At 37.2% G+C, this 11,951-nt stretch overlaps 2 protein-coding genes across 2 annotated transcripts in view; both read right to left on the bottom strand.

The window, feature by feature from the left end:
* Window positions 1–2,185: 2,185 nt before the first annotated feature.
* On the bottom strand, window positions 2,186–6,308 carry LOC111432479 (triacylglycerol lipase SDP1-like). Its single transcript, XM_023069381.1, has 3 exons — window positions 4,056–6,308; window positions 3,534–3,677; window positions 2,186–3,451 (listed from the first exon to the last, which is right to left on the bottom strand). Exons 1-3 carry the CDS (start codon window positions 5,472–5,474, stop codon window positions 2,519–2,521), a joined length of 2,496 nt encoding a protein of 831 aa, XP_022925149.1. The 5' UTR covers window positions 5,475–6,308; the 3' UTR covers window positions 2,186–2,518.
* A 1,632-nt stretch (window positions 6,309–7,940) lies between these two features.
* The window catches only part of LOC111432490 (pyrroline-5-carboxylate reductase-like), a 4,982-nt gene continuing 971 nt past the window's right edge, over window positions 7,941–11,951 (bottom strand). Inside the window, exons 2-7 of the mRNA XM_023069402.1 lie at window positions 11,853–11,901; window positions 11,434–11,525; window positions 10,844–10,916; window positions 10,077–10,197; window positions 9,556–9,661; window positions 7,941–8,465 (exon numbers count right to left, since the gene is read on the bottom strand). Of these exons, the coding sequence (XP_022925170.1) occupies window positions 8,277–8,465; window positions 9,556–9,661; window positions 10,077–10,197; window positions 10,844–10,916; window positions 11,434–11,525; window positions 11,853–11,901 (630 nt within the window). The 3' untranslated portion in view covers window positions 7,941–8,276. The remainder of the gene's footprint in view (window positions 8,466–9,555; window positions 9,662–10,076; window positions 10,198–10,843; window positions 10,917–11,433; window positions 11,526–11,852; window positions 11,902–11,951) is intronic.

Here is an 11,951-nt window from a genome sequence, read left to right on the forward strand (position 1 = left end):
ATGTTGCTGTTCACATCCCATCACTTTTGGACATGTTCTGCACACTAGCTCATCTTCTACTAAACAGACTATTTTCCTTAAATCAAATTTACTTCTTCTTACAATGTTATACGACATCATAAATGACTCACTATGGACACGTGAGGGTTCATGCCTCGATAGTAATTAGATGATTGGGTGTCTGAGATGTTCCAACGATAAAGTGAACTCATGGGTCGATTCTCGATAAACATATTTTAGCGAACAGAGAAGGCTGATGGCGTCCCGTGACTTGAGATGACATCATAAAGCACCAGTCGTGTTGTTGAGAATCATGATGGGGAGATGAGATGCAACGTTGCGTTTGAAAGATATTAACCTTATGTAGAGGTAAGGTCAATCATCGTGACTTTGTTTAGAGTAGAGGCAAGTCGGCTAAAGTCCAAGAAATTGACACATGCATGCCCAAGTTGTGTAATAGTTGAACAAGCTTAGTTTCTACATAAGTTATTGTAACGGTCCAAGCCTACTGCTAGTAGATATTGTCTTTTTTGGGGTTTTCCTTTCGACTTTCCCCTCAAAGTTTTAAAATGCGTCTACTAGGGAGAGGTTTCCACAACCTTTAAAAGAGTGTTTCGTTTCCCTCCTCAACCAATATAGGATATCACAGTTATGTTCGGTTGATGAAAGAAATGGAACTTGAGTTCTCTTTAATACTTATCATATGACCGTGTCAAGATAAGATCATGACATTACATGGTTGATTAATAGTATTGGACCCTCGTATTTAATTAATTTCCAATAAAATGAAAACAAAATGAAAGGTATATATATTTATGGTTTGGTTGAGTGGGAAGGGACAAGCGTGGGGCTGTCTTGTCATATCAGTGTACTGACTGTCCTCTCTTTGCCTCTGTCCCCTCTGTTCTTTTCACTGTTCTTTTTTTGGGACATCTTCTATTTTTTTCAACTACTTCCCTTTATTTACCATATATTTATGGTATTTTTTTCTTTTATTAATTTCCCTTTATTTTAACTATTGGTTTTTTTTTATTGATATTTATTTGATATTATAGAAATATCCATATCCAACTATCCAATTTAGAGACATGTAGGCCATCAAAAGCTATGGAGAAACAAGGAAAACTGCATGGCCCAACAAATCATTCATCTAAGCCCATAACCTTCGCCCTTTTCTTTTGGGTCTCAATGATTTAAGTAGGTTGTTAAAAGAGTGCCAATATCAATGTAGAAGCCAAGTATGCTCGACTTGTATGATACTACCTACGGTATGATGTGTTTAATGATATGTTTGAGATAGAATACGAGAAGAATATACAAAACGTGATGTAACGATAGGAGTAGATATGTTCACAAAACGTTAAGATTAGGTTACGTACTGAAGTGCTATGGATATGAGAGATTGATAAAAGAATACGATTAAGTTATAAGCAGAAAAGGATGGAGTGGAAGGGAAGTTTCAGCTCCGAACCATGGTTTTGAGTGAAAGGTTATTCAAATCTAGATTGAATAATAGTCGAAGTCATAGGTTTTCTAAAGCTAGCAACTAGGTTCTATTAGCTCAATCGAGCTCATCGCATGGTTCTTATAAACCACCTCCTCAAAGTTCATCATTCTTCGTGATCTAATTCTTCTGAGCTCATTTCATTCATGGGTTCTTATCATTTAGCTTCTTTGAGCTCACCCAGTGTCGTTAAGGTTATTCGAGCTTTTTGGATAATCTAGCTCTTTACTTTACTATCCTGCAATCGTTTCAAACCGTAAATATAATTCTACGAGGCACGAGCTCATCATGATTCGAACTCACAACTCATATACATACTATGTTCATTGAGATAACCTACTATTAGAGACTAGTTGACAACTCTCTAATAGTTCTCATGATCATAGACATTAACTCAAACTCTAACAACTTACTATGTTGTTGGGAAGATTTTGAAGATTTTAGCTTACCTTTACTTCAAATCAGAGGATTGCAAATATCATCAATGTAGTTGCAAATATCATCTATGTAGTTGCAAATATCATCTATGTAGTTGCAAATTTCTAGGGGTAAAAATGGTGCATAACTTGAGATGTTCATTTAACTCGTCGAGAACAAAGAGGAGCGACGAGTTCTCTCCTCTTTGACTCAATACAGTTGGGGACGATGATTATACTCACTCATCCCATCCTCCTCGACAAGAAATGGAAAATTTTTGTAAGATTGAAATAGATAATGGGAATGGAGATAGAAAAGCAGTAGTAATAAACAAAATTTTGATACAGATATATATACACAGTTCCACTATCAAAATCATCTAAACTGCTGCATTTCAAGTGTGATTAGCAGAACTCAAGCTATGGAGTCCTCACCTTGTGAAGATGCTTGTTCTTCCCATTTCCTACTCCTACATTGAATGAGATATCATCTGGCATTTAAATTCATTGGAGGAAGTAAAGAAGACATACTTGAAGACAAGGAAGGAGTTCGACGGGATTAAGAATCAATAAATAGTTGATGATCTTGGCCATTGTGTTATTCCTCGGAATGATTCACCGGATTGTTCTTGGGAGGTTGTTCCTGTATGCAGCTCTTTGGTGTAGCATCTTCTTCAGATGCCGAGCTAGCATCGATATACTTCTCCGAACAGTCGATTTGCAGGCATTCAACTTCACTGTTTTGAGTTTCTGAATCATGGGTCCGACTTGTCAATGTCAAATCTTCCTTCTTTACGACGTTAAGCACGATCCCATTAAGTATTCTTTCGGGCTGCAAAAAGTCTCCTTCAGTTACAAGAATGCTTGAAGAAACTCGATGGCCGAGCTCTCGCATGTCAAAATCTGGGCACTCGGAACTCCGGTCAGACGTGGTTCGAGGACTTTGAGAATTTTGACTGCCACCAAATGGGTGAACCCCATTGGAATTAGCTACCAAACCTCTATTGAGGTCATCAAGATCCAAATTCTGGACAAAGTCTATGAACTTATTTGCTGATGATGTCCTCATCAATGGCCCACCAGATCTAGTCCAAGTATTCAAATCAATATTTTCTGATTCGCTATCACTACCATCAAACATAGTACGGTGAGTTCGCAACATTCTTCCAGTGGATCCTGAACCGATCGATCCACTAGGACCTTGATGGCAAGTCAAAGAAACATCAGAAAGACATTCTTCTTCGAGCGAACCAGACGAGTTTTCTCGTGCAATGCAGTTCCAGGAGGGAATTCTTCTTGAAGCGCTGAACTTGACAGGGGCTGGAGAAACATGTGAGGCAGCAGCAGCGGCCCTCTCAGCGCTCCTTTTCAACCTCCGCATATGGTTGAGAATTGTAACACATTCATCTAGAGCAAGCTCAATGCCACAGTTGGCTTTTATTGCTGACAGCTTCTCCCAGGTGCACCTCCTACCTTGGTTCGCCGACTTTTGAAGATCCAAATGCGTAGGATTTTGTATAATTTTAGAGTACTGTAACAAAAGGAAGTTCTTCAGCAATGACACATTTGTTGTTCTAAAATGAGTTTGTAGCATCTTCTAACATGAAAAATACCTGAGCAAGAGTAGCTGGCATGACGACCGTGACGTCTCCTTCCCAATCTTGAGCAAAAAGCTTCGCGATTCCTCCCAAGGGAAAACCGAGTTCCAAAAATTGGTCGCATCTATGTTTTACCTCCATTTCAGCAAGATGAGCAAGCTACATAGCCAGAAACATCATGATAGAATTAACAAATAACGCATAACACATAATGCTAGATCGAAAATAACTTATCGATTCATAGAACTGATGAACAGAGAGGGACAGAGACAGAAGTTTTATAAACAGATTGAATAATTGAGAATGTCCATAGCAGTCCATGAAAAAATAAACCAAGTAGCAAATATATTCTCAAAACTCAAGTTCTATTTAACCTATAAAAACACATCATGTTCGAGTAAGGTCGTGGTACGAAATGTATTTTGATATATATTGAACACTTAGATTCATATATTTTTGACATACAGTGCAGGAAAACAGGGATATAAGAAGAAAACTAGTCAGAGCACATACAAAAGATTCTGAGCGTTGTCATACCTTGCCAGCAAAGTTTCCCCCACAAGCTCTGAAGAATTCTTTCATTCGCAATAGTGGTGCGATATGGGGATTTGCCTGACTGACAATGAAATGGTTTACATTGAACAATTCTTTCAATTGAATCATCGGCAGATCAATCTCCAAGCTGCCATCTCTCCATCGACGTACAGATGCGCCTGAGCCCTCTTCAGGATCCAAATTAAAAGGTGGATGATAGGGAACAATCTCACCGCTTCTGTTCTTGGCCATTAATTCCTGTGCCTCAAAAAGGCCAGGGAATGCACAAGATGCTGTCACAGCACTCCATATCACAACATGAGGAGACGTTAAGTAGTTAAGACATCTAGGCGGCTCGTGCTTCCTCGGGGAACAAACTGTTATCCCAAGAATTCTACCTGTCATGTCATAAGCTTCCTGAAAAGTTAGGTTAGAAGTGAGTTGCCTTAACATCATTTGTAATTGTCGAATCTCGTGAACAGCACCTTGTATCATTACCCTCCTTACAACGGTAAAAATACCACCCATCTGGTCGAAAAACTGAAATGAATGCCAAGAGTCATCGAAAAAGCTTTGTAGCTCAGGCCAGGATCGAGTGGCAACAACAGCACATATGATGGATCCTACACTAGAACCAGCAATTATTCTAGGCAAAAGTTTATGCTCTACCAGAGTTTTAACCACTCCTGCATGAAAAGCCCCAAGTGAAGCACCTCCACTTAAGAGTAGGGCAGTCCTTCCAAACGCATGCCTCGTTTCGTGCATGAACGAGAGTTTCTCTTCCAATAACAATTCTTCAGAATCCGAGTCACAAACCAATCTCAATTGAGTCGAAACCTCATTTATGTACTCCTTTATGAGTATCGGAATTCGAAGCCTACCCTTGTGTAGTTCAGGGTTACACATATTGCCAAGATTTCGGAAAAGATCAGCTCTCATCCAAAACATTATATCTCTAAGAGATCCCTCCTGGCGACGATGGCGAAGCTCTTGAAGCTTGTTCCTCACCAACTCTTCATCATAGAGGTTTGACTCATTCAACTTTGGAGTCTCTTTATCAAGCATTTTAGCAGCATGAGCCCATTCCTCATAGGTCAATGCAGTTCTCATCATGTTTCTCCAAAACTTCCTTCGGTACGCCAATTCGGCCCTCCCTTTCACATTCGTGTATCGTTTCAACAAAAAAGCAATAACGGTAACCATCGCCAATATCCCCTGTGGATTTCTAGGATGCATCCATGATAATATGGGTGCTAAGATGGCCTTAAATCCATAGATAATATTCAGCAAAACACGAAATAGTTGATGCCTAAATTGCGACACCGATTTGCAAAACAGGATTCTGAAAGCAATTGTTCTACCTACAATGGTTGAAGGACCAATAGAAAAGGAACCAACCTTGGCCTCATTACTAATTTCCATAACTCTAAAAGGGAACTCAAGCAATCTGTCACAGGCTAATAGAATCCACACTCAGTTCTCTGTGGATGTAAGACTAACAGATCAAAACATGAAAGAATGGATTGTGTAACAGGACAGGAAAATCAGGATTCTACAAACTTCAATACAATGGCTATGATCAATGGAAACAAGAATCGATCCCCAAATAAATTAAGAAGGCATGTAAAGTTGCACCAAATTCAACAGCACACTCAATCCTTCAGCTCTTCAAAATAAATTACTAGAAGAAGAACAATGTAAACGGCATTAATAAACCTGAATATGGCAAAGAATTCCTCAATCTGAACTTGTACAACAACAATGGATCCTCAAATCCAAAGGAAGTCCCATAAGAAACGAAAATTTGAGTTGCTTAAACGACAAGCAACGCCAAATATATCGAACAATCAACCTCTCGAATACGAAATTCACCCACCAATCTGTCGCAATCTTCGAAAATCTAGAAACTAAATCCCCAAATCAGAAAACAGGTAACAGAAGATATACGATCAGCAAAACAGAGAGAATGCAGTGAATGTGGAGAAGAAGGCAAAGAATGAAGAAAGAAAAACGCGAAAGTGAGGGCCCAAAAGGAAAGTGGTTATTGGGAAACGTGAAGAAGATAACGATAATGATAATAATGGCGAGGATTGAAGAAGATTCGATGGGGCAGGCAAGAAGATGGCGCCCCCACAATTTGGGAAAATTTGGGAAAATTTGGGTGAATCGTCTCTGAATTTGGAGGCTTCGATTTGAAGGAATTTCCGGGAAAATTTGGGAGAATCGTGTCTGAATGTGAAACTTTGGATTTAAAGGAATTTCCGATTGCTTGTTGAGAAGAAAGGAAGCGATGGCGTCGGGTTTTATATTAAAAAGGTTTATTTACGTGATTTCAATGCAAGCCACAAAATTTGGTAAATCATTCATTTAATGCCACTTTCTAAATGCTTTTCATATATTTTTGTTGTATTGCAAATTGGGAATATTTTTAAATCATACTTTAAATAATAACGACTTGCATGTACATATAATTTAAAGTTAGTTCATATAATTTGTGGAGTTTATATGACTTACATGTACAGAATTAATTTGTGGTGTTTATATGACTTACATGTACAGGATTATTATTGATATGAGGCCTCTTGGGGAAGCCCAAAGCAAAGTCACGAGAGCTTATGCTCAAAGTGAACAATATCATATCATTGTGGAGAGTCGCGATTCCTAACATTATAACCTAAACAATTCGAACTACTCAGCTAATTTTGTTGAAGGGTTAATCTTATTCCCATAAGTGACATGAAGGTACTCTACTCGTTTGAACTCTACATGTGAGGCCTTCTCTGAAGAAGAAGAATGCAATTAAACCTCCCAATCCAAGAACCATCTCTACTGCTCTTTTTCTTCTTTCATGAGGATTAAAGGGAAAGAGGTATCATTGATGCTTTCATCCTTGTAATAGCACGGGGTATTATTGATGCTTTCATCCTCAGAGTAGCACAAAAAAGAGTCCCCTTCCTGGTATCCGTAGGAATCATCGAGAGAAGAAACCTAAAGGTCTTGAATTGCCACCAATCAACAATGTGAACGGTTGAGCTCTGTCCGTTAGCAAAGAAACCATCATGCGTCCAATCCGTTAGAGGCAAAGAAACCATCATGCGTTCAATCTTTTTATTGCTTGGGGAGGTAAATTGGGGAAGAAGAGGACTTGGAGGCCTAATCGACGAGTACCCGATTCACACCCGGATCATTTTCATTGCATCTCTATACTCAGTCCAAACCGTTATCTATCTACCATTGGTCAAATCAATCCCCTTTCAACAACATTACCATAAGATACTCGATTATAAAAATTGAGTTAATTATATATTTTTTTTTTCAATGAAAAGCTAAAAATTAATTTGCTCGTGTTTTTAATAGTATAAATATTCATTTTAATTTTTAAAATGAAGATTATAATTTAATAATATATTTTTTGTCGGTTAAAGTCCGAAGAGGTTGCCTGTAAGGATGATAAAGAACGTCATCTCTGGACCCTCATAAATACTACTCTTTTTTTTTAATGAAGCAATGAAATAATAATCCTTTTTTTATACACATAATTCAAATCTTTCCTAATAATGGATTGATTTTGCTTAAAAAAATTATCACCATTATATGTTTAGAGGTATGCTCGTTGGATGAAAGTCCCACCTCCGCTAATTTAGGGAATGATCATGAGTTTATAATAAAAAAATACTACCTTTATTGGTCGGAGGCTTTTTGGGAAAGCCCAAAGCAAAGCCACGAGAGCTTATGCTCAAAGTGAAATATCTTGTGGAGTCGTGTTCATCTAATAATGCTTAAGAGTATTCATATCACTCGATAACCCAAATAACTCAAGATTTGTTCCATACAAATCATTGCTTGAAATGACGAAAACATATCTGCAAATCATATATGGAGTAAATATAGGAAAACCAATGCTTCTTTCTTTTTATTATTCCTTTTCTGGAGTTGGTGATAATAAGAGATAAAGAGTAGAATCAGTCCCAGCACAAATTCAAATGTTTTCAAGAAGAGAGGGAATCTTTGCCAAAAAAATTAACCTATAAGAGTGGGAGATTAGGTTTCTTTATCTATATTGTTAAGGAGAACGTGTAGAAGATAACTAATAATTGCCCCAACTATCAACATTAATTCTAAAGCTTCCTAGACTCTACTTGTTATAGCTTATTTCCTCATCTCTTCAAGACTTGAAAGCAAATAAATTACTACTAACCTTTACTTGGAAGTTAAATCTTGCAACTACTTTGGGCCAAGTTCTCGGCCACGCTTAGCAGCAGCGACCACAGCGTTCATAAACATGCCACGAAGTCCTCCCTTCTCTAGTTCATGGATACCAGCAATGGTGGTTCCACCGGGTGATGTAACATCATCTTTAAGCTGTCCTGGGTGCTTCCCAGTTTTAGTGACCATGGAGGCTGCACCTAACACCTGTAAACAAATTCTGAATCATTTAATTCCAATTGGTAAATTTGAAGCAGAGAGATTTGAATTGATTTTTTCCAGAAGCACATAACTACGCTTAGCATGTTTCACTAGGTAAGAAGTCATATGGCGCTAGAGGAGTTAGGGCCTAAGAAAACCTACCTAGACATTGGAAGACCATGAGTCCATGACTGAACCAGCTTGAGAAATGTTTGTGTAATGCACGTTCACTGGAAAGTATGATTCACTAGAAAGCCAGAAATGTCTTTTTTTTCTTCAGATAGTCGAAATGCAATGTGATAGAGACGAGGTGTGGACGAGCTAGAGACTTTAGAGATCCTACCTAGATCTGAGCCTATCTTGGTTGTATCTACTTTTTGTGTTAAGGGTTTTGAAACTAGATTTTATTGTACATATACGTAAATTATGGTTGCTTTGTTTTAAACTAATATTAAAATATGAAACGTTTCTGTAAAATTAATCCGTGCCAGTAGTAGCTATGTGAATCAGGCTTTACAGTGAGCGGGTTACAGTTTGAGACTATTATCTGGCACATATCACTTTAGAGTTCATTGTATAGGAAAATCAGATGGGAGACGAATAGGGTATGATTTTCAGAGAGGAGAAAGGTCTACATTGGGACAATTTGTATCATCCTCAGGTTCTACATCACATCTAATAGATAATACAAGGTTCAAATATGGTTAGTTAACTATATATATTGTAGAGCATCTTCCATTGGAAATTTAATTTTCTTTTTAGACCGTTTACTTCTTAACCTTTTGACATCGACATCAGAAGGCAAGTTCGATCTTTTCTTTATTTCAAGTTTGATCGTTTTTCAAATTATAAATCACATTGTAAGATAAAATGCTAATATATGGCAGCTGTATATCCATTCTTGGCGCAAACAATAAGGAATGTCCAAACAAATAACCATGCTACTTTTCTTTTCATTTTTAAACAAAAGGAGTCTATGCTCTTTCTTTATTTACTGAAGTGGTCTATTTGTGCATATCTTACTTTTAATTATGTGTGACTACGGTACACAACATTAATTACTTTAGACATAGGTCATCAGATGAATTTGACTTACAGTTTGTGAAGCTAGACCCATGGCAAGTTCTCGTGGTAGACCTGCAGCGACTCCTCCATCAGCCAAAGCTTCAATTGCTAGGAATATGTATGCTGGTCCACTACCACTGCATATTTCCATTTACATAAAATCGTATCCATTAGCTGGAGAATGCCGATGGTACCGAAAATTGGAAGGACATTTAATTGAAATATGCATTAGAAAGAAACTGCAAAAGGATACCAATCGTCTGAAAGGCTTAGTTCTCTCCCAAGACTATATTAAAAATATGCTTTTCTCTAAACCCTCCAACCCACTTCATTAATGAACAGCCTACGTTCGGTAGCAGTAATATTAAAATAATATTGTAATAAAATAAATTCTCTGATAACATCCTACCATTTATCTTAATTGTATCCCCAACAAAAGTAGGCTTCAAAATAATCAGGATGTGGCAATAGAAAGAAGAGAATTTTGAGTCTTATGCTCCGCTAATTTGAAAAACTGTAGGATTCAGATCTTACAACATACTACATACATACCTCAGACCAGTGATTGCATCAAACAATTTCTCATCAGCCTCCCATATCTTACCCACAGATCCAAATAATTTAGCTATTAGTTGTCCATCCTCCTTTAACGCACCTTCTCCAAGGCTCATAACTAGTCAAACAGAAGCAGAGTACATATCTTATCATTGGTCCGTATATAAGAAACAAAATGGTGAAAATTGCAGGGTAAAATATTAATGTACTTTTTGTTCTTTTCCATGCTATGCACCTAGGTCAAAAACTAATTGAAAATCATGATATCTATCATCGACAACGTAATGAAGTAGTACTGAAGCTGGTTAATATATTTTGCAAGTTTGGTTTGGCTTGTTGGATGAAGCTTCTTAGTAAGTAAACCAAATTATCAATCAGAAAGTTGAACAGAATTCTGCACAAACATGCTAGTATTTCAACAGAAGCCTCAATTCTCATGAAGATACATGGTCTAGATAAAGGAGAGAAAAAAAACCTTCATCCTCAAATTATTTTCATTATTTTTTTATAAAAAGTTCCAAGATGCCTATATCTTTCTTCCTATAAAACTCGTAGTGGTACAATACACGCACCCTGATTGGCCAATTAATTGCATCCCTCACTTCCATTTGCGGTTTTGACTGCTAGATCATACATTATAATATAATCAAAGACCGGTAAAATCAATTATATTATCCACTTTACAAAGTAACATCTTCTGGAAACAGGTATGGGTGCAGGAAGTGATATTAAATTTAAACAACAGGAATAGGAAAAGACAATACCTGATGCAGCCTCACCAACAGCCGCTGGGGTATTTGGCATAACTCTAATGAATCGGTTATGACCTGCCCATTCCTAAATGTATAGAGCATTACTCCAAGGGAAATTTGTACGTTGAAAATGAAAATAAAAGGTAAAAGTATGTGATTAATGTGCAACTTTGTAGCAAATAGATGAGATCATAAAAAATATAGTGAGGTTGGGATAAATTTTTAGAGTAGAACATTCTTCCATAAGCACTTATGGAAAAACATTTTTGGATGATTTTTGAAAAAACATGATTTTAAATATACTACTCTTACCCCCATCGGGATAACTTTGACCCCTTCTCCCGTTCCCACCTACGTATATGAGATATTTTAAGAAGTGAACATCTTTATTAGTCGCAGAGTCCACACTCTTGAAAAAGGCACTGATCAAGTGTTTCTCCTAAAATCACTTTAGGAGCCTTTATGTACTTCTAGAATTTTCAAAACCATTTTTAATTATCTAATGAAACACTTCAAAAATTCCGGGGTTGGTGTTTTAGCACATAACCCTCAACTTAAAATACCTCACAAAGTCCAAAAAACAAGTCAGTAAAGTCAAGAACCTGCAGATCCTGTAGCTTTACTCCAGCAGCAACCGAAACCAAAAGCTTCTTCCTCGAGAGTTGAGGCCTCAGTTTCAACACCACATTCTTAACTGCAACCAATATAAGCCATTAGATGCTTTACGGCTCGCAAGTAGGATATAAAGCACTTCAACATAAAATTGATGGAGAAAACATGCTTTTTAAGCAAGAGTCACAAAAAACAATTCATTACAACCCCAACAAATCACAAATGAAAGCATAACAATTAATCATTTCGACATACAAATCACCAGAGCTTCTATCAAAACGTCTAGCGACATTCCTCTACTGCTTTTGTAAGCATTTTTCAAGAAGATAATGAGAATACCACGAAAAATGAATGAATAAACAAACGAGGAAAGCAGGATCTCAATAGATGAGATGAACAACAGCCGTACCGACTTGAGGTTTAACAGAGAAGATGATCACATCACTTTCTTCAACCACCTGGTCAAAAGTAATCAAAAAAGAGAAAAAAAAAAAAAAAAAAAAAAAAA

This window comes from Cucurbita moschata, unplaced genomic scaffold (genome assembly GCF_002738365.1).
Source record: "Cucurbita moschata cultivar Rifu unplaced genomic scaffold, Cmos_1.0 Cmo_Scf00038, whole genome shotgun sequence".
NCBI lineage: Eukaryota > Viridiplantae > Streptophyta > Magnoliopsida > Cucurbitales > Cucurbitaceae > Cucurbita > Cucurbita moschata.